Source organism: Penicillium lagena, assembly GCF_028827675.1.
Source record: "Penicillium lagena strain IBT 129212 chromosome Unknown utg000003l_segment0_segment0, whole genome shotgun sequence".
Lineage (NCBI taxonomy): Eukaryota > Fungi > Ascomycota > Eurotiomycetes > Eurotiales > Aspergillaceae > Penicillium > Penicillium lagena.
In genome coordinates, this window is record NW_026623224.1 from 1,353,567 (window position 1) to 1,377,698 (window position 24,132).

The window sequence follows — 24,132 nt, forward strand, 5'->3', positions numbered from 1 at the left end:
GGATATACTTTTAGTCCAGTCGGGTAGGTTTTCAAATTCTCCTGAAACTCCTTCGTCATGATCGCGTCGGCAAGGCTTGTAGATGATTCCCAATGCGCAACGTTAATTATGACATTGCTCTCCACGCCGGCATATACTTGGGCAGAATGAAAGCCGCTTTGGGCCTTCATTATTGCTGCGTCTGTCTTCCAGACCGCTAGAAATTCGTCCATCTTGCCCGGAGGCACGACGAATGTGTTCACCAATGTGACAGGGCCCCGATGTTGCTGAATTTGGTTGAGGAATGGCATGTTAGGGTCAAGGTCGCTGAAGAAATGGGACTCGTCGGCCATCTTTGCAGTCGAAAATGGGGTTGTCTGGCAATGTGCATGGGAAGGTTTTAGTGGAGTCAAAATGTAGAATTTGACGAAAGGTTTTCTTGAGCGATCATATCCAGTCTTCAATGCAACGAGAGGCTTTTATCTGTAATTTTTAATTTGGAGGGGTTTCTGTATCTCGCTGTCTGTGCAATGATACAAAAGCCGCTAAAACCGACCGGAGTTTGTTTTAATTTAATGTCGTCATAACTTCCGCGGGAAGCTTGAAATAAAGTGCGGTATTCGGTAGTGAATTCGGTCGGTATCTAAATTTTTTTGTTATCCATTTGTTCCGTCTCAAATTAGATCCCTCTCAAAGGACTGATCCCTGAAGAGAAATATGACCTCGATTCCCATGAGTTTCCGTATCGCCCAGGTTGTTGGCTTCGCCGGTGCTGCTTGGCTCTCTGGTGAGTTTCGGTTTTTTTTGAGCCAGAGCCCCTGCAAACTGAAGTCATAAGGCTTGGATGATGTTCACAGTTGACAGCTTGCAGGGAACATCGCAGCACTTAGCATGAATGCTGTTCCGAGTATTCAACGTTCTTGGCGTGAAGATCGGCTGCCTACCATCGTGCTAGTTAAACAGTGGAGGAACTTTTTTGAGGCAGGGAAAGCACAAAATCCCCCTATTGCGGCCGCAACTGCATCGGCGTTCTTCTACCTCGCATGGTCAGTTAGAAGTGGAGCTCCACTGTTCCGACGATCTGCTCCACGTAGCTCCATGTTGTACTCTACGGCCGCGATTCTGACCTTGGGCATTGTACCTTTCACCGTGGCTGTCATGAAACATACAAACGAGGAGCTGCTTGCAAAGGCAAAAGGAGATCCACAGTTATCGCAACATGCCGATTTTGAGGTCCAAAGCCTAATCAGCAAATGGATTACTCTTAATGGCCTTCGAAGCCTTTTTCCCCTAGCAGGAGGTCTCGCGGGTTTGATAGCCGTGTTATCGTGAAGGTTGACCAAATAATTGAAGGACTATGGTCTGTTATACAAAAAGTCAGCCAATTGGCTAGAATCAAGGTTAAGAGGGGGAGGGGGTTGGAGGAGATGAAAAGAGAACATACCATGTTTCGTATACATTAATTTTCGAAATTGCCATGAAATAGTAACTATATCCTTTTTGCACACCGTATCGGGCCATGAGGTCGGAAACAAGCGGCGCGTGGACGTTTTTCATATACTCGCAGTATGCTTCTTGTGTTAGTCCAGGCTTTCGAAACCCGGTAATTGTAAGGCAGAGCTTTCTCTCTGGGTCTGACATAGCTAAGCTTATGCTCCAAACTGAATGCACCAATGTATCTGATAAGCCTCCGTGAGTCTGGGCAAAATAAAATGATGCAGTGAAAGTAAGCTCCTTTGGAAAAGCGAGCAGTCTATATTTGAAAGGAAGATGCCAAGCTTGGAACGTACTAGGAATAAATACTCGGAAAAAACTTAGACGCTCGGTGTGCCACCCTTCAAAGGGTAATAATTTTCAATCCTGGTAGGATGAGGTGGGACGCTACTCAGGGCATGCTTTCTACTAGTACGTAGACGCAGTGTGATTATACGGAGTCTAAGCAAGACCACTCAACCACCAGTTTGTCACTGGTTTCATACGCCGACTGTGCTGTCCCTCGGTTTTCGTTTGTTAGACGCTAAGAGTTCAACAGATCCTTGCGGGACCATAGTTATCGTGCGGGGTCTCTTGTCCCACATTTTGGAAAGATCGTTAAGCAAATCGAGGACAGTACAACTCAAATGCCCCGGAGTTTTTTGTTTCCGTTTGCCTGCGTAGGTTAGCTTTATACCAACTCAGCAACTAATACTATTGACTCTCAGATTTATGAGTCCGGCTTTCATGGTACGAATGGCGATCTCTTAGATCGAATGTTGAGGCTAACCTTGCCGACTTGATGCAAACCACTCGCAGAAAAGTTACACCGAGTTAGCACAAGAGCCGCCCTGAGCGCTCCCTGAGTACGTCCTGAGCACGCCCTGAGAAACACTGGGCACTCCCTGAGCACGCGCCCAAAGCGACCCTGAGCATTCCTTGTGCACGCTATCAGTGCCTACCCCGCGCCAGTCCCTACGGTCTGTCGTCTCGCTTCTAGATTTTTGCCGGCTTCGATGCTAGCCGGGCTACGCACTAAAATCCTGGGAGCTCAGCGAGATGACGTATATCTATGTCGCTACACTAGTCTAGCCTTACGCTCTGCGCTTCCCGTCGACTCGATATACCCTGCCCGTAATATTAAACACCCACTGACCTAATAAATATTCGCTTTAGTAAAAGACATTCGAGCAGTAAGCCTCACCAGATACGATCAATGACAAAGAAATGAATTTTGCAGCAAGTTAGATTTGAAGGGATCACTTGGAGGGAAGCTCTCATACAGCGCACGGCCCTGGCCATCGGTTGCTCTCGCCACTGACGTTTAGCTTTCGGTGGGGCGCTTGATGATAAATTGGAACATCTCTATAGCTTTCTTTGCTTCAGCACCAGGGGCCTAAAGAAAAGAGCAGTAATGGTAGCGTTACCGTAACCGCCTGATTATCCGCTAATGATGTATTCTCTCTGCGTTGCCAATCGGCACAACCTTCTGGATGAAGACATATGCAGGTACTGTACAATGGCGGTTCCCGCCGAAGCCCGCTCAACCTCAAATCAGGTTTATCGGTGGCGACACTGCCATTAAGGTGGTTTCATGGTAGTTTATATACAAAGGCCACCTCGCTCGACTTCCAGCAGTACATTTTTTCCATTCCAGATCTCATCGCGCAACACGATGGCTCAAGACTCCGCCTCTCATAATCCAAGTATGTAACTACATGATTTCCGCTCGACCAAGACTATACTGAAGCCTATAGTCGGTGTTTCGTTTGGTAATCTGACGGAACCACCACCACCGGTCGATGATGATACGAAGACCAAGATTTCCGAAGCCGCAGAGAAAGATCCGACGGGCCAGAGTCTAGGGGGTTCAGGTAAAGAAGATATAGAAAAGTCGGAAAAGACCTGTACACAAGCCCACTATTTGAACGGTCGCCTTCAGAGGCTAACAGTTGCTAACAATATAACAATATTTAGTGGATCTTGAGCGTCAGCGCGCCGAGACAACGACCAGGTTCGCCCGGACAAACCATTAATCCTTTTTCTCTTCCAATTTCCGCCATTACCACGTCCTTTACTTATGCGAGTGCGAGTCGAGTTGGGTCTCGAAGTATATGGACGAAAGGAAGTGTTCATTTAGAAACAGATGGCCACCCTCGCCCGTCTGTTTACTGTCAATTTTGAGTAGCACAGAATTGAGGAAGAAGAAGCCAATAAAATATACTGTAGCAACTTTTTGAGAAAATCAGAACTTAGCGCAATTTTCAATACCTTTTAAGCCTGGCAAACTCCATCGGATGATGCTCATCCCTCGTTCGATTCGGTTCATGGTCTAATGCAGGACATTGATATCTCATCACAGCCTTCGCGAAATTTTGGCCCATATCGATTACGTGTTTGCGAGTTCAAGATTACAGACTAATTGCAGATGGTAAAACTAACCAGCGGAAGAAACACTGGCAAGTGTGACGATCTCTTGCGTTAATTACGCAAAAGGCTGAAAGCCCAGCAATTTTTGAGAATATCAAAGAATCAAACACAAAAACCAGAGCTTCATTCAACCTCAATCCTGATACACCCCACGGTGTCTTCCAGCTAAGCAGACTAAAGCGGGCCCAGCCCGCGCGGATCCAGGCGAGGTTTAAATTCTTCGCTCTCGCGATGATTTAAATCCAACCAAAGGATGCCTTAATTTCTTTGCCATTCATTTCTTGTCAGGTGTGCTTGCTCACTTGTGCTTTGGACTATTAGCTCGATTGTGGGGGCTTGCGTCAAGATGATCACCCAAAGCCTGAGTGAGCACAAACTCCAATGAGGAAGAATGGACACTCATTATGCCCAAAGCGTTGCAGACTTGATTTCAAGAGCATAGTTCTTGGTAAGCTAAATCCTCAAAATGCCTCCATCTAATCCAAACCCAATCATCGTGGCAAGAAAAAGCAATCCGGACTAGCATATAAATCACCAATAAAGTTATCGTAGTTAACCCACGCGTTGTTGTCGATAGGACCTTGTAACTCCGTATCGGCAAAGTCCACCTCATCACATATGTTTGGGAAGGGTGTAAACGGCATAGTTGTCTGTGGTATTGCGACAGCTGGGTTGAATTGGTGGCCGGTAGCAATATTCGACGTACCCCAACGTAATGGAGAGTTCGCCGCAGCCTGAGCGTTCAGTTGTTCGGCGTTCAACAGTTCGGGCTTTATTGGCTGCATCGGCCGTTCAGGAACAGAAGCAAAGAAAATGTCACCCGGCGAGACTTGGTCAATTGCTTCGCAAGGGGACTCGTTGCCTAGCAATTCTCTCTTGTGGGTTCGTGCCTGGTCCATGAGCTTCTCTAGAGGCTTCCACAGCATTCCATGCTGGGAATCAGCAATCAAGAAGCTAGATCGGTGGTACGTTTCCTCTACCACTGGCCAGTACTTGGACAGTGTGACCGGATCCTTGCACACGCACATCTCCGCAAGGGCAACTGCCAGTCCATGCCACGGAACCCACAAAGATCCGAACCACGCCCATGGAGCCATGGTAGGATCGCTATATGATTCGTGTGCTTTCTGCAAGTTATCAGCGGCCAACCTGAGAAGCCAATCTCCTGGAACCGGAGGAGGGGTGAAGTGTCGACTTCTTGAAATTGGTCGTAAAATTCCCAGCTGCAACCAGCCATGGATGATCGTTGCTGTCCTTCTCACATACAGTTGAAAGGCGGATAGCTCTGGTCTGGACCCAGTCAAGAGAGTGGACACCGTTCGCTGGAAGTCATTCAGCTTCTGCTGTCGAATGCTCATGATTTTCACGGCTTCCTCAATAAAATCAGTAAACGCAATCGATCTGGCTACCGACTGTGCTTCTGCAATGATTAATGTGTGGGTCATGTCCGTGAATGTGCCCTCGGGGGATTCCTCAAACGGTTCAACCATGTCGAACCAGATATCTTCATCATTGATGTTTGCGGGTGGATGTGACATTAACCATGCAGATTGCATCATTGGTTCAGATGCCCGGTCCAACGAGGCTGCCATGTCGAGAACCCCAATGGCTTGCCAAGTACGCCGACGCATTTCCTGCTCGAAAGGGTTGACATGAAAAGGTGGATCACGCATATGAAGACAGAGCGCTTGGCCTACTCGGAGAGCCATGGCAAGCATGGTCCACACGCGTCGGCTTTGATCTTGGCAGCGGGCAGCAAGCTAAAAATGATCAGGTTCAGCTTCCAATTCGATTTGAATGAAATGCCGCTAGGTCAGGGATAATAACTTACCAATGAAATAACATACGCCTGTAAGACAGTCAATTCATTGGTGGCCACAAAATCGGCCTTTCTCAGCATGGCATCGGTTTGCCTCTGGAGATTGGCTGATACTGTTGTTTTGTCTGTACCAAATAGCAGTTGGCACTGCGAGTCATCCATCGTACACACAGCCGCATAGTAGACAGCAGAAGCCAGGGTGGCTGGGACCTGGTGATCCAATTCATAGTCAAGGTATGGCTGTTCATCGTGAAGGAATGCAATTAGCGAGGGACGATGCAGGATCTTGAACACCGGATCAACATTGCGCAAGTAGATCTCGCACAGGCTTCGACGCGTTAGAGCTGAGATACTGCCGCCTCGATAAAACACAGGTGAGTTGGATACGCTTTCCGGGGTGGCGGAGCTGACAAGTGAAGTCTCGTTGTCAGATGGTTGCCTGGTTTCCAGCTGCTCGTTTTCAAGACGGTCATCCAGAACAGCGCGCAGTTCTTGTGTCTATCATACTGACATCAACTGCAGTTCGACGCATGGGAGAATCATGTGCCTACCTGCTGCATAATATCTTCCCAAAATGAACTAGCCAAGTAAGTCGTCGACGGGCGAGGCCGATGCGGCGGGCTCATGGTCATGGAGGGATGATCTTGCCAAGCCTTGACACCGACTATCTCGGTTTCAAAGCCGTGCTTGGTGTTGGTGCCGGGTACCGTCGACGGTGGCGGCTTAGAGGAGGTCGAATCACCATCACGCTCCGCGGTGACTTGTTTCAAAAGCTGTTCGAGCTTCGCGACTCGATCTGCTAATCCCCTGTCGAAGCCCTGATCCCGTTCGGGGAGCTTCCTTGCCCGGCCTCGCGGCAGACGGGCTCTTTCAACAGGTCGACAGGCAAAGCCGAGCCGCACGCAGCTTGTACAAGGGCTGAGCTTATCGCATTTCACTTTGCGCAGGCGGCAATCTTCGCAGCTGAGCCGGACCCGCGGCGCAGACGATCGAGACTGAACCGCAGCTCCTGAAAGCTTGACAGCGGGGTTGGTCGGATCCACCATCGTGAACCATCCACGGTGCAGGATAGAAACAGTATGTATTTACAGGAGGAATAGGGAATTTGGAGTGTTCTTTGATGTAAGGCTCAGTTCAACAGGCCAGAACATGAGGGCGAAGACCGGGTTTAAATTCGTTCAGTCTAGGCCTGGGCGTTGGTTCATTTTCCTTTGGCGCATTCAGCCCTCGAGCCTATTGGTTCCGCATTTCTCAAATCGAGGCCAATCCTGAGAGTAGAGGGTGTAGTTCTTGGGAACTAGTTGTAGGTGCCTGGTGTCGTGACACTTGTTGCGGCCATACGTTACAGTTCTTGCTCTCTTAAGGTTGGCTTACCGCCCAGGTCATGTGAATTAGAGCTTTCAGTTAAGAGCCGGAACCCACGGGAACACAGCTTGCAGTACGCCAGTGTCCGCTGCCCGTACTTTGGTGTCACTGAATCCGGGTACATAGACAACAAGATCTCTATTTTCTTTTGACATGGCTCGTTTTTCGTCTGCAGGAGCGGTGATACCAAAAAGGTGACAAAGGCATGTTCCCTAAGTAGGTAGGCGAGGGATGAGCCTCAAAAGGGCAAGAGGAGATCTAGCGAGCGACAGAGAAAAGGCAGATACAGTAATTCCCCCCAATTGAAGAAATTCGAATGGAAACACCTCTTGCTCGTAAATCCGAGGGTCCTGTTAATTATAAGTTTGTTACATAATACATACAGTCATTCTCGAAATCTGCTTGACAACACACACTTGATAACTCTCTTCTGGTCCCACCGCCAAGACCTTAACGCATATCAGTCATTGAGCAAGTCGCCTTGAATTAAGGGACAGAGTAATGTCCATCCTATATGGTATCGTATCTTTCTACGTAATATTACTTGATTACTTAACGCGAACGAAAACAAATTTCCTACACGAGTTGCCTATTTCATTTGTTAAATATCTATCCGCAAGAGAAGCCACAGTGTGCACTGTCCTGTTGATCACGGGCAACAATTGTTTATTATGTAGAAATATGATTGCATCCATTCTGAATATCACTATTTGGCCTTATAGTAGTTCCAGGAAACGGTGTTCCCACCTGCACTCTTTCGTTGTTTCTCGAACCCTAATGCCAAGAAACGCTAAACTATTTATTGGAATCGATACAGAATCCCTGGTCGTATAGATGTACTATAAATCACTGTATTATTATAACAGCGGAGCGTTTGTTTATTGCCCTCATAGCTCATACCGACGCTATTTAATCCTACTCCAAGTATAGTATAGTCCCAAGCCGAAGCGCAATCACGTGAATTTCGGAGTCTTCAGCATGCCCCAGGCTTTAAATATATCTTCTTTCAAACTACGTGGGTCAAGTGCGAGTTCTGTGCGGTTAGGTATGTACCAGCCAGAACTTATTTTTTGGTGGAACGAGGAGGTTCGTTTGACAGTATCTCAGTGTTTGACTTTATCAATCTTCTCTGCATCTTCGCACTATGGCATTTAAATCTTCGAGGAGGTTGCTCAATCTCTATAAATCAGTCCTTCAGTTCAATCGCCCCAGAAGATGTGCTGCAAGCAGTCCACCTAATCTCTTTCGGCCCTTCAGCATCTTCCCCCATCGATACGATTCTAGAGCCACAGTTCAAATTCTCACACTGGGTGGGGAGTCCTTGAAAGAGGCAACGGTGCAGTCATTCAATCACAAAGTGGGGGAATATGTGGAACAGCACGATGTGCTAGCAGTTATCGAAACCGAAAAAGTTACAGTGGAAGTATATGCTCCCAAGACAGGCGTTATACAACATCTCCTCGTAAAAGAAAGAGACATCGTTACCATCGGCCAAGCAGTTGCTGAGATTACTGTTGAATCTGAGCCTGGAAACGCAAGGAACAAGAGCGCTTTAAGCGAAGAATAGTGGATTTTGGGTAAAGCTGAGATCATTCTTCGAGAGAGTTATTTTTTGCCGAAAGCACCCGCCGTCTTCCGAATATGAGGAAGTGCACTTGTGTATTGATCAAGTTTAGAGTTAGATATTCAATTATTTTTCTCATCTTGAGACTCTAATATATACATATGTCCTTTCATTGGTTTCTTGTCTTCCTCATTCCGGTGGACCTTTTTAGAATGCAGTGTAATGAAAGAGTGTAGGCGGTAACACCGTTTCCCAAAAATACTGTAGAGCCACATGAATCAAAGGGGGTTTCTAAGCACTGAAATTGGGGGGGATACAGGTCCCTTCGGCAGGCGAGTCGTTATTAGATAGAGCAGATTCAAAGCAGCAGCCAGGTTCTCTACTGATAGCGGCGCAGGTCTTCCTGAAGCTGGAATAATTATTTGCACTCGGAGCTGTTTGTTTAATGTAGGTCAGCAAGATTTTATCCTTGCCAAATGTCTTGGTTATGAGAGGATTTATCTTACCGGCAGTGCAGGTCAGGTAGGGCGGTGCATCACCCCTTTTGATGAATTTGCAGCAGGAAGGAATAGTAGGCGGGATGGGACAGACACTGCCAGCGCGCTCGACAAAAGAAGTAGGCTGAGCTAGGGAAAAGCTAGCAGAGGCGGCAATAAGAAGAATCGAAGCCTTCATTTTGAAAATGTGGTGGTTGTTGGAACGTGGATAGACGTTTTGCTCGAAACAGTAGGTGCGAGTTAGGGGTATTTATACATGAGACTTGCGTCTGATCGATCTAATGGATCCACTATTTGTTGTACCCTTCCTACAGATTTACTCGATCTACAAAGTAAGCGGGAACTAGTTACTGCTAGCTTGAACATGCGATGAGGTGGTGGTTCATCCCTTTTCTATTTAAACTTCTAGTCTACAGATCCTTCTTCTTTCACTCATGATTCTCCACTGTAATATTCCGATCTGCAGCTTCCTAGTAGAATACGAGTAACAAATAGTATGGCCGGCTTGTAGTGGGGCAGATCAGCTGAAGAACTCACCATCATCGCAAGTTCAGCTGCTCTCACAGAAATTTTTGAGGCCTCACCATTGTATACCTAATTAGGAAATGGGCGGTGTATATCAAAAGACGGGTGTATTTTCTATTCATCGTTTAGGTAATAGATGTCACGCGGACTCTTCTTCGGATAGTGTGTGGATACCCATAATCGTCTTCTAAAGAACTCCCTTGAGTTCTCTACTCTGTACGTACTGTGTAAGATTCCATACAGTAGGAGGATACGGTACCATACGATGTGGATTTTACGTTGCTCCACGATTGAATCTGGCCCTCTAATGAATTATCGGCGCTAAGGTCTTGGCCGTGGGGTTATGGAAGCGTTATTGAATAGTGTACTGGTCAAGCCGATTTCGAGCACAGCTTTATATTATTGAACGAAACATATCTTTTCAACCAGCTAGCCTCAATAACTACGTATGTTAGTTTGACGATGATAATTGGCCTCCTGGCTAATTTATAGCCTCGAGATCCTCTGATTTGGCTTCATCTTGGTGCAATTTGACTGTGCACGTCCTGCAATAGCCCTGCTATAGTCACTAACCCGTGACATTTCCCACAAGACTAAAAACATCTTGGTCCATTTGCTAGGTCCCGTTAGTCCCGTGAGGATTCTGAAATTTTAGTCTCATGTCCTACTACTCCCGTGCTAGCATAAATCTACCAAGAACTATGATTACTCAAAACGGATGGATAGAGCACTGTGAAGATCCAAATACTCACGTCTGCGAGTTTATTCAAGACAAGATCCACCACAAAGAGGCAACTGAGTGGAAATTCGATTCTGAGAATGGACTTGTGGTGCCCAGCATTACTTGAGGCTGTGCCTGTACTTCGAGCGGTTATCACAAAGAGAAATGAGGCCGCAGCCGGAATTTCAATCTCTGAAGTCTTGAACTTGCTTTGTTTACTCTAGAGTAGGAGAACTCTGGATGCATCATTCTGACGTGTATCTCTGGTCAGAGTCTAGCAATGATAGAGATTCACGAAATGCCAATTAATTGGTTTTTCTTTCCTTGATATCGCTATGTAGCCAAGTAAAATATAGCTCACGTCGAGGTGAGAGCAATTCTATAACTAATACCAGCTAAGTCCAAACAACCACTCCATTCCATACTTGAAGCTTGCTACTAAAGGCACGAGCGTGCCTAATTCAGCCACATCAGCGGCGGCCTACCCCATCTGATCAATTCACTAGTATTGCTCTACCACGAATAGCGTACATAAGATGACAAGTTTCATGATTTGCAAGGATTTACGATAGTTGGCCGAAAGTTGAAGTTTTGGAATTAATTGACTAACTATTTTGAAATAGGTTATGTCGGTAGATCGGTAAGACAAAGAAGCATTCAAAAAGCAATACACGATTTCATAAACCAGTTTACCCGGTCTTTGTCTTTCCCCCTAGACTAGCAAAATGGCTAGAAAGAGCGTACTCCGCCTGCCAATACCCAGGCACAAATTGGAATAACAAGCCTCGAATGACCTTTCCGATGACAAACGGCATATACAGCAATTGATTTTCAGCTCTTGCGCTTGACACACCAATCGCAGCGGTATTCGCATACTCGGGCAATCTGGCCAGCTGCACAAATCCATCCGCCAGATCTTCGTAGGATACTGCGATGTATGCAAACTCTGAACTGATCACGCATCCTGTTGCTGGCTCCTTGACGAGCGCATTAGGCTGGACCAAAAGCAGATCTACGAGATCAGGGACATCCAGGAGCATTTGTTGAGCTTTGACTAAGTCGCTATACGGCCGGGAAAAGGCATTGCGAATCATCCAGTGCAGCAACACTGGTCGATCAGCGGCAAAGCGAGGGTTCCATGTTGCGGACGACAACAAGAGCAAGCGTGGCGGTACCCACCCGGTTGGTGTTGGTGTACTGGCTCGCAGTGACGATAGGGCGTCGAGGATAGCCCTGGCACAATCCCGCAAAATGGATACTCCAGGGATATTCTCATTTTCACCAACGGTACAGATGATTGTATTTGCTCCGGAAAGGCAATTGAGGATCAGAGTTTTATCTTTGAGGCTTCCTTCGAAGATGGTGATTCGCGGGTCGGAAGATAGGGAAGGAAAGAGGCCCTCGAGCTTTAAATGAGAGCGGACATAAATGTTGATCTCTATCCCAGGAGACGTCGTCTGTAGTAGCTTTTTTAATATTAGACGCCCAGTGTTCCCTGTAGCACCTAATAAGGCGAAGCATTGTCCAGTTGGCGCGGCTGTTACATTCGCCATATCGAACGAGAGGGATAATATCTTAGTGTCTGGTACTGTTTGCGGTGGTAAGTTAGCCTTTAGCTCAAGCTTTACACCGAGCTTCACATACATGATGAATTTTCAACCAGCGGGCTACCGTAGTATGGGTTGGCGTAGGACAATGGTCTCAAGTGATTCTGTAGGAAGCAGGCATGGGTTCTACGACACAGCTCATACATTATAATCTTGACGCAGCTCAGTTACCCCCCAGTCTATGTAGATCCAAAGAATAACTCTTTGTTGCAAGACCACCTCTACGCCCCGCCCTCGGAGCTCGACCCCTGGGATTCTTCCTAAAAAGGGGCCTCCGTGGAAAGGTCCCGCACGCCGCACCGGTCTTTGTCGGCTTTTGACAGCGCGCCACCAAAGTATATGCCCTATGTGGACCTTATTGCACTCGTCACGAAACCAAGAAGCCTACGTCTTTTCCTTGTAAGTCACATTTCATCGTTGGGAGCCTTTTGTCCTATTTCAAATATTTGTAATTCGTCCAGGAAGTAATTATGTGGTCATCTGTCGAGTTTCGTGTAGCCCAGGCCATCGGCTTCACCGGGGCAGCCTGGCTCTGGTAAGGGCAGCGAGCCCCATATTCATACAGTACTCTGGTGCCTCCTGTCTAACCCTCATTCTCCAGGTAACATCGCCCTCTATGCCGGGCGGAGTAGTGCTGCAACCGCCCGGCATAGAAACCAACCTACCAATGACATTAATCACAAAAGCAGTGGCGATAAATCTACGAGTCTGGTAAACTCCAGAACCCTCCCGTCACTGCCCTCGCGATCGGTGCCTTCGTTTATCTCAGCGTCTCCTCTGTTCGACGTCACCTCTGTTCCGCGCACCGCCGTACAGCCCCGCAGGGTAATACACCACCGGGGCGATTCTCTCTGGGTGTGGTCCATTTCACTTTGATCACCATGTGCAAAATCAATAATGCCCGTCCGAGACTCGCTAAGTCCGGTGGATAGTACGGCGGAGGTGTATTGGTTGCACGAGGGGAGTGACTTTCCAGCAAAAGGGGGTCGAGGCGAGTGTCGAATGGACTCACTTTTGTATTTTGTTGAATGGTGCTCAAAAGTGGCATTCCTTAAGCACTTGGTTAAGCTCTATTGCAAGGATGGATGGAATTAAACAGTTTCACCAACTTGTGCCGGTACATCCTGGGTCTTCCCTCTCTCAGATTGTTCTCGTAGCCTGTGCAATAGATCTACTTCTACTTCGTCGTACATGTTACCGCCTGCCTGAGTCCCGAATTTGTTGCAACTTGCACCACTTCCACAATGGCTGACGGAAGGCTTGGGTCGTGGTTGACAGCTGGAGGGTTAGATGGTCGTTGTTTTTCCTAGTACTACAGTACAGATGCGGGATTATCGTAATTCAGCCGCGCCTGCAGACTGATTAATTTAGTTGTGTTTGGCAGAGTGCAGCGCGATTTGCTGTTAAGTCACCTGAAGTCACCTGATAATGAGGCTAAGGTACCTTTCTCTTGATTATGTGGCCAGTTCCTTGTCCCTTACCTGAAGATGCACATTGCACCCCAAGAGTTGCTTGAATCATGGCATGGCTCTCATTTGGCAGCGCAAACTCGGGGCTCCAGATTGGGATTAATAATGCCCCTATCCACAACCCGCAGTTCTATCTGCCCTCAGGTAGATTTCGCAAGGCCCTAGAAAAGTGATCAAGTTAATTAATCGCCGCTTCTTGGCCCAGAGCGACCCGAAACCCCACCGAATCCTCTATCGACCGTCCCGTTCCGTCGCGACCCAGACTTTGTCGACCGTGGAACGCTACTTGATCAAATACACGAAAAAGGCTCTGTACCGGGATCTCGGATAGCACTTCTCGGCCTAGGTGGCGTTGGGTGGGTTCGGAAAGGACGACGGATTTACCCATGCTAATAGATTAGAAGAAAATCGCAACTTGCTATCGAATACTGTTATCGAGTTCGAGATCAATCGCCCGAGACGTGGGTTTTCTGGATTCACGCCAGCAATGCAACTCGCTTCGAGCAAAGTTGTCGAGATATTGTCGACCGAGCTCGGATACCCGGTCGGCAGCATCCCAAGGCAAACGTATTCAAACTCCTTCATGACTGGCTTCAGGACGAAACAAAGGGAAAATGGGTTCTCATCCTTGATAACCTGGATGATGAGCAATCACTCCATAAAATTTCACTGGTCGCTCAGGATGGCCTAGGGAGTAATCAGAGTGGCACGCCAGAACAATGTATCCGGGCATACTTCCCGCAGAGCTTGAACGGCTTAATCATCATGACAAGTCGGCGCAGACGCGTGGTATCACACATGGTGGAAGATAGGGATATTATTTTAGTTGAACCGATGGACGAAACCCATGCAACAACACTCTTTGACAAGAAGCTCGGAGTGCAAGCTGCCAGGGAAGACGTCATTCAGCTGACTGCGGCACTCGAGTTCATGCCGCTTGCGATTGTACAAGCCGCGGCCTATATCAAGCAACGGTTACCGCGCCTATCAGTTACACAGTATCTGGAAAACTTTCGGAGAAGCGACCGCCAGAAGAAAAGCCTCCTTACTTATGAGGGGGGCCAGCTTCGCAGAGACTGGGAAGCCAAAAACTCCATCCTCATCACCTGGCAAATATCATTTGATTGTATTCGGCAAGAAAGCCCATCCGCGGCGGATTTATTGTCTCTTATGAGCTTTTTCGATAGACAGGGCATACCTGACAGTCTACTTCGAGAAAACGAAGAGATGAGACAGAAATTGAGCGGTGTTCCTGCATCTAACGTGGATCCGACAAGGGATGGCAGGAATGAAGACGAAAGCGCAAGTGTCAGCGTGGTTGACAAGTTTGAGGACGATATATTGGTGCTAAGAGACTACTCGTTCATATCCATCAGTGCAGATGGAGTGAACTTTGAGATACATCGCCTGGTACAACTAGCTATGCAAGAGTGGCTAGAGGCGCATGAACAGCTTGAAAAGTGGGAGGGACAGTTCATCCGAACCCTTCACCGCAAATTCCCAGAAGGAAAATATGAGAACTGGCCTAGGTGCCAGTTGCTATTCGCTCACGTGCAAAAAGCAGTTGCACACCAGCCACATGAAAAGGACATATTAGGAGAATGGGGTTCGCTGCTTCACGAGGCAGCATCTTTTGCCTGGACTCGAGGAGATTTCGTCGATAGCCAAATAATGGCAAAGAAAGCAACAATTGCAAGGTTGAATTTATTCGGCCTGGATAATGAAAAGACGCTTGACAGCTTTGAAATGCTTGGGTTGGCATACAAGCTTGGAGGCCAGTGGAACGACGCCGAAAAGCTACAGCTACAAGTAATGGAGACCCGCAAGCAGATCTTAGGACCAGAGCATCCCGACACTCTGGATAGCATTACCAACCTGGCCTTAACCTACTGCGATCAGGGTCGATGGAAGGACGCTGAAGAGTTACAGTTGCAAGTAATGGAGAGCTATAAGCGGGTCTTAGGGCTAGAGAATCCTCATACTCTGGTTGGCATTGGCAACCTAGCCTCAACCTACCGGAATCAGGGTCGATGGAAGGACGCCGAAGAGCTAGAGTTGCAAGTGATGGAGACCCGCAAGCGGGTCTTAGGGCCAGAGCATCCCGACACTCTGACTAGCATGAACAACCTAGCCTCAACCTACCGGAATCAGGGTCGATGGAAGGACGCCGAAGAGCTAGAGTTGCAAGTGCTGGAGACCCGCAAGCGAGTCCTAGGGCCAGAGCATCCCGACATTCTGAATGGCATGAACAACCTAGCCTTAACCTACTGGAATCAGGGTCGATGGAAGGACGCCGAAGAGCTACAGTTGCAAGTGATGGAGACCCGCAAGCGGGTCTTAGGGCCAGAGCATCCCGACACTCTGACTGGCATGAACAACCTAGCCCATACCTTTAGGTCATTGGGTCAAGACAAGACCGCTTTGCTGTTGATGGCCGAATGCGTTCGACTCCGCGACCAAAAACTAGGCCCTGACCACCCGCATACCGTGTCTTCCAAGTCTACTTTAAATGAATGGCGTGCGAAGGGTGACCACCCGTCTTCCCAGTCTGACAAAATGGCAACGAAAACAAAAGAGGACCCAATCCTAGCCAGTTTTACAGAAACCTCAAAGCGAGTTTCCCAAGCCGACGGACACCGTAGGTGCGAAATCTTCTCGCGCCTCTTCAGCAGAAAGCAGGATTAATATAGAAAGGACGTTATTTTGGTGATAACGAAACGTAAAGAAAGCAGCAAATTTTGTCATCGTAAAGATGAACAGCTCGGTTTCTCTTACAGTAATGCGTTGGATGTCCAGGGTGTAACATCCAGCAGTTAAGATTCCATCAAAACACATAGCGTCTGAATGCATTAAGTATAGTAGCATTGAAAGTAGTTCGTATCTAATAAACTCATTAATATCAGATTGTAGGAGCCCATCGGCAGGCAACGGCCCTTGGTTTGTATGCAAGTTTCTAGAATTCTTCTTTCGAATAAACGAGTAACTTGCGAGCCCGTATTACGTCCGTATACGTCAAGACTGTTCAAAGCAAGGACGATATGCAGCCAAGCCGAATCTAGCCTAGGAGGTTTCACCAGCATGTTGGCAGTGTGGCTTGAGATAGTTTCTCGTGTAAAACATGGAAGCCAATTGCGAATATAGCTGTATATCCAATTCTTAGACAGGCTCTTTGTTGACGGCAATGTAAAGGCTCCAACTGATATGCTATGAGTGTTTTATAGTAGTAGACAGATTGATGAGAACAGTTCTCGAACAGATTTTCTTCCAAAATACAAGACTTCATTTCGACAGGAATTGCTGTGGCGTTAAGTAGGCTTCTAATCGGCACGGCATATACATACACCGACCAAATCACAAAAAGACGCTGGACATATTACTCCAGAACCTATTGAGCCTTACTATTGTCACGATTTATCGCAAAGTCAGGAAAACTCAGTTGTCCAAGTGTGCACGGACTCCTCAATTCAAAAACCCTCTCTCGCGATAGAACCTCTCTGCCGCAGGGTGCAGAGGGACTGTTGATTGGGCCATCTTCGCTGGCTCGAGAGGATATGACAGAGGACTGCGCTCAGGGGGGATATGCTTATACTGGGCTTCAATGGTCTCCTTCGTCTCGACCAAGCACCATGTTAGCAGATAGGCAACATCATCAGGCATATCTGTGCGGACTAGGACCAAGAAATCGGCGAAGTCGACACATGAGATATCTTCATCAACGGTATTCCAGAAATTACCCTGCACAGTTGCCTGTTGGAAGCCGATGCGGGATGCCAGCTTGTTCATGGGCCTTTCCTCAACGGGCACGGGGACAAGCGCCTGACTCTCGATCAAATTTCTCCACCAGGGCGTCATTATGGCTTCCTGGATTACAGCATCCGCTTGGCCAGTTTCCACCAAGGCCAGAACTTGCTCTGGTCGACATGCTTTCAACCAAGACCCACCCCAGGACTGAACGGTCTGTTCATCTAGCCCGTGTGCTTCCAGGATCCGCGCCGAGACATACCCGATGAGATTCGTCCCGTCATCGACGGAGACGGCAATCCGCAAAGGAACCTTTTTCTCGCGAATGTCAGTAAACGACCGCACCCCAAATGAGGGTTTCACGGCAAACATCATCCGATCCCGCTGCGGCAAGACCGCGAGACAGCGCAAATCAGGCAACGGGCCCGTCGATTCAAAGATCTCCTTCCCCTCCGCCGCGGCTTTAAGCAATCCCGCAGGCGTGCAGATTCCCATATCCGCCTGCCCATTATGCACCTGAAGGGGGGACTCGAGGCCGCCGTCCCGGAGCGACATTATCAATGTGCGGCTGGCGGGGCCGGCACGGTCGCAGAAATCTTGAGTTAACCATGACAGGATGCGGTGGAAGTTGGCCTGGCCCCAGTCTCCTATGCAGCGGAGTTCGATTGAGCGCTTGATCGAGGGGCAGTTTGTTTGGCTAGTCATGGTCAGGACGTGTCGGCTAATGCTGCAACTAGTTGAGTTCGCGTGAATTGGGGATTCCTCTAGTTTTCTTGCGAATGTAAAGCAAGAACGACATGAGCCAAATGAAGATATATCGCTTCATTCTATTCTGCTTTATAATTCGTTGGGTCCCATATCCACCAACATAAGAGGGGAGAGGGGACACTGTACAGTGGAGTAGGCTCGGGGATTCCTGTGGTGGAGATATCGCTATAGTAGATGCTTAGGAGTATTTCACCCAAAAGCCGCAAAGACCGAGACCTCTCCTCATTAAGTTTCGGATAACCAAGTCACTTTTGGTTGACTAACGTTAGATAGCGCAAATCCCCGAGGTAAATTATCTTGCGTACAGGTGCCAATCTGTTTTGTCTCTCCTTTAGGATCCCCATCGCGGAGAGTGCCGGTGAAGCAACAACCCCTTGGAATATCAGATGCCATGGTTAGAACGGAGAAAATTGATAGCGGACATATACTGGGAGTATAAGAGAGGGGCTATACAATAGCAATAAGCTAGGAAAGATAAATGCCAAGCAGAATTACTAAAGCCGATGCTTGTCCCGTCGAAGCCCATTGTCTGAATCCAAAAGCCGAGCATTACAATAACCTCTCCTGGACCCTTGCAGTGTCCCACTGCACCCAATACCGTGCGGGGAACGTTGTACGTACCTATTGCATGTGTGGTATCTTGGGGAATACCGAATCATGGCCGCTGGAGCAACATAAAATGTATAAGCATACTCTCCTGGAGAGACGTAGCCTACGAGTGTTCATGCACGAAAAATATCAGAATGGCCACTGAACTTAATGGATCACCCCCGCGACTGGTCCGGCTTCCACGACCTACCCACCTGAATAGCCTGAAACCTGTGTACATCCTTGATATACAGGACGAGAGGGCAAACACGCTGCGCCGCCTCCTTCAGCAGGGTCACACCGCCGTTGCCCCTTTGCGCGAACCGAAGTTGATTCTTCACAGCCATCTTCCTCATGTACTATCCCTCCCAGCGCACAGTGCGGTCTGTTTGCTAACGAAGGAGTAGCTACTGGGCTCGGCCTATTTCCTGGGTGCATCTGCCGAGCAGCTAGAAGAGCTCTATGAACACGAAGTCACGACATTGAAAGAGATTAATGATACGTTCATTACAGGCGCTGCTATTTCACGGAATAATTGGAGAGAGTTTTTAGGGCAGAAATCGTATGTAGGAGAAGCCCATTCTATCATTGACTTTACGCTGACTGGAGAAAAGGTATACGGTGGCCTACGTGCAGTACTTCGATGAAGAATTGAAGCGCAACAATGGTGACTGGAAGAAGGTGCTGCGACAGTATCTGTTTCCTAGGCCGGAGCCGCTCATCAATGGCTTCAGTGGTGGTCGTAAGTCTTTGTTTTTTGGCTCTTCCGCCTCGAATCCTGCTGATCGACGCACCATACCATAGTTGGTCATCCCTTTATCCACCTCGCCTATGCGTGGGAGCTCCGAGCTCCCACGGTTGCAACGGAGGCATTGTCATTGGGCTGCACTGAAAATATCGAAGTACATGGCTTACTAGACAACTATCCCGCTGACAACTCCACCTACAAAACATCCAGCTTGGCGGACGTCATCAGGCGCATCCACGATGACAAACGCTTTGACGGCCTCTTCGAGCATCAGGGCATCACGAACGCCGAATCTCTGATGCAACAGCGTTTTGAGGCCGTCCTGGAACACTGGAATGCATGGGAAGTAGACAACCCTCTCCAGCAGCTGGAAAATTGCTGCGACGTCTCGGTCCTGCTGGCTATTGCAACCGGTGATAGAGAGCGCAAGTTTGACTTTTACCTTGTCCACACCATGACTGTTGCGCATGCCCTGCGCGTTCTGTGGGAGTTGTTCCCTGAGGACCAGCGGAGCTGTATTCTGAGACAATATGCGCTTTTCGTGATTATTGTGTACATCTGTCAGCTTAAACCTGAGGTTAACTTCGATCAGATTGACGCGATTGAGTCTGTGCAGCTGGCTGATGGGGATGACTGGGATTTGGTAGCCAGGAGGGCTCTACGGCACAAGTGGATGAAGGATTCGCATTTCTTTAAGGTGATCCGGGCTCCGAAGGCGTTTGAGGAGACGTATGGGTCGAAGAATGATTTCTATCGGAAGGCGTCTGCTAAGTTTTTAGCTGAGTTTGACGGGTGGGAGGGGTTTGGACTGGGTGTTGAGGGATTTCTTCCGAATCGCGATGGATATATACCTGAGTGATACTAGCTTTCTCAGTGCTATTGCAGTCGGTTTTCCTTGGATTAGCATCTATAGAGTACACCCCTTTGGCAGTGATGTACTGTAAAGGACCGATATTGAGCAGTATCTCAAGCATCCTATTACCGAGGAGATTAGATTTCATTTCCATCTCAGGATTGAGTGGGATATCTAGAAGAACGAGCGCAAAGCGCTATAAGTAGATCTACGACCAGCATTTGTTACTACCGATGAATACAAGAATCCAGCTAATTACTCAAGCTATGTCAAAAGTGAGCGAATGCGTATCATTGTGGTCGAGACCTGTCCGAGAATAAAGTTACGAATAGTAACCTGTGCCTATCCAATTGAGCTAAACCATCATCGTATGTAGTCCCATCCTCACATGGGCCGACCGCGCACTCGATCAATCAATCGGCTTCCTGCCTTTGACCTCCGCTCAGTTGTATACTCCTTGAGCTCCCCCGCCTTGACTCTTTTGATAGACATGTCGTCAATCTCCCGACAACTCAGTCCTGCTGTTTCAGGGTGGCACAAGAAGAGGAACACGGTGCTCAGAATATAGGGGAAGGCAAATTTCAAGGCAACCTGCCCCTGAGGTTCCCGTTGTCCGGATTAAACATATAAAGTACGAGAAAAGCGAGGGCACACTAAGTGGATCTAGACTTGGCATAGCCACTCATAACTCTAGGCAGTGAAATATATACTAAGCTACCGCCCGACACCAACCCAACCCAGTTCCAACCTTGAGCCTCACCATCGATCTATCCTACATCATTAGAAACCACACCTAGATCCTAATTAATGAGTAATGGGAACCGCGGCCTCCACCTCAAATTCCACAAACAACAACCAAGTCTACTACCCACGAAACCCCTCCGATGCACTCTTAGCCTTGATTATCCTGTCGCAGAAAGTTCCCACCGAAATAACCCTTCAGATCCTCGAACACGCCAAATACTGGGTCCGGCACCGCGTCTCCCGCACCGAACAAGTTACCTACACCCAGCGCAACTCCGACAGCCAGGAACCCTATCTCCGCAGCTTACCTATCGAAGGGGCACGCTTCCCCGTCCGCGAAATTCGAATCCAGATTCAGAGCCACGACCAGGGGTGGAGCAATTTCCGAGAGGATCATGGCACGCTCCGAAACTCGTGGACGTGGTTTGATTTGAAGGTTGAGCGCGCGTCTGACCGCGGAGAGAGTTGTGTTTCTTCGGAGCGGGATAGGTATAGGCGGCTTGTGACAAATGTGCATGCTAGTAAGACTGTTAGAGAGAATGTTGTTATTTATCGGGCTGGCGTGGAGAATGAGCAGGATGATGATTCGGGTGTTGGGGATGGGTTGAGTGTGCGGGAGCTAGCAGAGTTGGAACTCCAGGCCGGAGATTGCATTTCTATTATCCCGCGCGCGAGGTTTGCTGGATGGACCAACTTCGTGTGTTCTGCTTCGATTGAGATTTATCTGAGACCACAATTTCGATGATGTTGTAATGATTAACTACATAGGCAGGTTGCTACCTACCTACCTACTACACTGCAGAAGGTTCATTCATTTATCGAATTCTGATTTCATTTAACTATTCGTATTGTAGACCGGGGACGGCCATCGTCGCAACTCCCTATTCAGAGATAAAAAAGAACATATCCGGTAAATTGAGTAAGAAATAGATCATCGCGGCACTTATCCACAAGTGCGGACGCCGAAAGGGCACGAAAGATCGAAAGCAAAAAGGAAACGCAACGCGCCATGCAATGAGTCGAAAAAGAAATTTGAGAAACAAGAAACAGAAATTTTGGGGCGAATGAGTTCAGTTTATAGCGGCTTGGGTCCGGCAGCAATGACCTCGGGAGTGGCCTCGTCAGAGTACTTCTTGAAGTTCTCGTTGAAGAGGCCGGCCAGTTTGTTGACCTCGTCCTTGAAGGACGTAGAGGCAGTCCAGCTGTTCTTGGGGTTGAGCAGCTCATCCGGCACACCGGGGCAGGCCTTGGGCACGTGCAGGTTGAAAACGTCGTAAGTCTCGTAGTCGGCCTTTGCCAGCTCGCCGCTGTGGATGGCGTCCAGGATGGCGCGGGTGTACTTGAGCGGGCAGCGCTTGCCGCCGGTGGTGGCGCCGGCGCCGACCCAGCCGGTGTTCAGCAGCCAGGCGTTGACCTTGTGCTGCTTGATCTTGTCGGCCAGCATGCTGGCGTAGCGCATTGGGTGCAGGGCCAGGAAGGGCTGGGCGAAGCACGACGAGAAGGTTGCCTGGGGCTCGGTGACACCGTCCTCCGTACCGGCCATCTTGGAGGTGTAGCCCGAGATGAAGTGGAACATGGTCTGCTCGGTGGTGAGCTTGGAGATCGGGGGCAGGACACCGCGCGCGTCGCAGGTCAGCAGGATGATGTTGGTCGGGTGCGAATCGCTCTTGCAGGGGATCTTGGCGTTCTCGATGTACTCGATGGGGTAAGCGCAGCGGGTGTTCTCGGTCAGGGTGCTGTCGTCGTAGTTGACGACACGGGTGGTGGGGTCGAAGACGACGTTCTCCAGAACGGAGCCGAAGCGGATAGCGTTGAAAATATCAGGCTCCTTCTCGCCAGAGAGGCCAATACACTTGGCGTAGCAGCCGCCCTCGATGTTGAAGACACCCTTGTCGGTCCAGCAGTGCTCGTCGTCACCGATCAGGGCACGCTTGGGGTCGGCGGACAGAGTGGTTTTGCCCGTACCGGACAGACCGAAGAAGACAGTGACATCGCCGTTCTGGCCCTCGTTGGCCGAGGAGTGCAGGGTCAACACGTTGTGCTTGACGGGCATCTCGTAGAAGAGGACTGTGAAGACACCCTTCTTCATCTCACCGGCGTACTCGGTACCCAGGATAACCATCTCCTTCTCGGCAAAGTTGATCGCCACGGAGGTGGCCGAGGTCATACCCTCGGTGAAGCGGTTGGCGGGGAAAGAGCCAGCGTTGTAGATGACATAGTCGGGATGGAAGTGCTCCAGCTCCTCACGAGTAGGGCGGATCAGCATGTTGCGCATGAACAGAGCATGGTAGGCACGGGCGCAGACGACGCGCACGCTGATGCGGTAGCGCTCGTCCCAACCGGCGTACCCATCAATGACATAGATGCGATTCCGGGTGTTGAGGTAGTCGACAGCACGCTCACGGTTAATGCGCCAGACCTGGGGGAGTCAGTATGATGTCATTGCATGAGATGCGGAATAGCCGAGGTAAAAGTAAGGAAGGAAACAATTGGGGAAGTATGGAGGACCAGAATAGAAAAAAGGAAAGCGAAGTGCAGAGGGAGGGGTGGTTTGCGTTACACAAACTAGAAAAGCTTGAACCCCGGATGTATATGCAAGGGATCCCTGGAGGCTGCAAGGGCATGCTTCCGAGGTATGTGAAGGAAAGCGAAAAAAGACACATGAGCACTTACATCAGGAGTCATGGGCTTGTTGACCGGTCCCCACCAGACCTGGTTCTCGGAGGACTCTTCTTTGACAATGCGCTTGTCGGATGGTGATCGGCCGGTCTTGGCACCGGAGTATGCGCTGAGGGCACCGCTGGAGGTGATGGCAGTACCGGTCTCGTAGACCAGGGCATCTTCATAGAGAGCAGGGACAGCAGGGTTGGCAATGATTGCGACGCGATCGTAGTCGATGTGCGCGGTCTCGTGCAGCTCCTCCTCCAGCTCGGTGTGACCCTTGCCCGGTCTATGGATGGATAGGTTAGCGACGGCGACCTAAGGACGACAACGACATCAAGAAACAACATACTGGACACCACCGGGGTGCAGGGCTGTGCGGTTTACAGAAGTGGCAACCATGTTTCTGAGGGAAGTAGAATGGTAGTTGTTGTTGCGTTGTTTCGCGACTTGCTGTTTAATGAAGTCTTCTGCCAAAGGACCAGGAGACTCGGGGCGGCCGGGGGGTATATAATTGTTGCCGGCAGGGGCCATGGTCCGCGACGATACTTGGTATGAAGGTCAACTTTCCCCTGCGCTT

At 49.0% G+C, this 24,132-nt stretch overlaps 10 protein-coding genes across 10 annotated transcripts; 5 read left to right on the forward strand and 5 right to left on the reverse strand.

Moving 5' to 3' along the window:
* Positions 1–870: 870 nt before the first annotated feature.
* N7510_005699 (anthrone oxygenase family protein) lies at positions 871–1,311 on the forward strand (the record flags this gene model as incomplete). The annotated part of the gene is made up of 1 exon (XM_056977625.1): positions 871–1,311. The coding sequence occupies one exon, from the start codon at positions 871–873 to the stop codon at positions 1,309–1,311; it is 441 nt and encodes a 146-aa protein (XP_056833657.1).
* Positions 1,312–3,127: 1,816 nt separating this feature from the next.
* Positions 3,128–3,488, forward strand: N7510_005700 (valyl-trna synthetase; the record flags this gene model as incomplete). The annotated part of the gene is made up of 3 exons (XM_056977626.1): positions 3,128–3,158; positions 3,210–3,326; positions 3,430–3,488. 3 exons carry the CDS (start codon positions 3,128–3,130, stop codon positions 3,486–3,488), a joined length of 207 nt encoding a protein of 68 aa, XP_056833658.1.
* An 885-nt stretch (positions 3,489–4,373) lies between these two features.
* Positions 4,374–6,747, reverse strand: N7510_005701 (putative C6 transcription factor; the record flags this gene model as incomplete). The annotated part of the gene is made up of 3 exons (XM_056977627.1): positions 4,374–5,642; positions 5,714–6,199; positions 6,253–6,747. The coding sequence occupies 3 exons, from the start codon at positions 6,745–6,747 to the stop codon at positions 4,374–4,376; spliced, it is 2,250 nt and encodes a 749-aa protein (XP_056833659.1).
* Positions 6,748–8,921: 2,174 nt separating this feature from the next.
* Positions 8,922–9,305, reverse strand: N7510_005702 (uncharacterized protein; the record flags this gene model as incomplete). The annotated part of the gene is made up of 1 exon (XM_056977628.1): positions 8,922–9,305. One exon carries the CDS (start codon positions 9,303–9,305, stop codon positions 8,922–8,924), a length of 384 nt encoding a protein of 127 aa, XP_056833660.1.
* Positions 9,306–11,062: 1,757 nt separating this feature from the next.
* Positions 11,063–12,019, reverse strand: tpcG (oxidoreductase tpcG; the record flags this gene model as incomplete). The annotated part of the gene is made up of 1 exon (XM_056977629.1): positions 11,063–12,019. The coding sequence occupies one exon, from the start codon at positions 12,017–12,019 to the stop codon at positions 11,063–11,065; it is 957 nt and encodes a 318-aa protein (XP_056833661.1).
* A 1,480-nt stretch (positions 12,020–13,499) lies between these two features.
* On the forward strand, positions 13,500–16,134 carry N7510_005704 (Tetratricopeptide-like helical; the record flags this gene model as incomplete). Its single annotated transcript, XM_056977630.1, has 3 exons — positions 13,500–13,593; positions 13,655–13,805; positions 13,854–16,134. 3 exons carry the CDS (start codon positions 13,500–13,502, stop codon positions 16,132–16,134), a joined length of 2,526 nt encoding a protein of 841 aa, XP_056833662.1.
* A 774-nt stretch (positions 16,135–16,908) lies between these two features.
* On the reverse strand, positions 16,909–17,895 carry N7510_005705 (TAXI family TRAP transporter solute-binding subunit; the record flags this gene model as incomplete). Its single annotated transcript, XM_056977631.1, has 1 exon — positions 16,909–17,895. One exon carries the CDS (start codon positions 17,893–17,895, stop codon positions 16,909–16,911), a length of 987 nt encoding a protein of 328 aa, XP_056833663.1.
* Positions 17,896–18,701: 806 nt separating this feature from the next.
* On the forward strand, positions 18,702–20,153 carry N7510_005706 (questin oxidase family protein; the record flags this gene model as incomplete). The annotated part of the gene is made up of 4 exons (XM_056977632.1): positions 18,702–18,902; positions 18,954–19,108; positions 19,161–19,288; positions 19,351–20,153. The coding sequence occupies 4 exons, from the start codon at positions 18,702–18,704 to the stop codon at positions 20,151–20,153; spliced, it is 1,287 nt and encodes a 428-aa protein (XP_056833664.1).
* An 808-nt stretch (positions 20,154–20,961) lies between these two features.
* Positions 20,962–21,636, forward strand: N7510_005707 (uncharacterized protein; the record flags this gene model as incomplete). The annotated part of the gene is made up of 1 exon (XM_056977633.1): positions 20,962–21,636. The coding sequence occupies one exon, from the start codon at positions 20,962–20,964 to the stop codon at positions 21,634–21,636; it is 675 nt and encodes a 224-aa protein (XP_056833665.1).
* A 330-nt stretch (positions 21,637–21,966) lies between these two features.
* On the reverse strand, positions 21,967–24,086 carry acuF (phosphoenolpyruvate carboxykinase PCK1; the record flags this gene model as incomplete). The annotated part of the gene is made up of 3 exons (XM_056977634.1): positions 21,967–23,310; positions 23,565–23,841; positions 23,905–24,086. 3 exons carry the CDS (start codon positions 24,084–24,086, stop codon positions 21,967–21,969), a joined length of 1,803 nt encoding a protein of 600 aa, XP_056833666.1.
* Between the last annotated feature and the right edge of the window lie 46 nt (positions 24,087–24,132).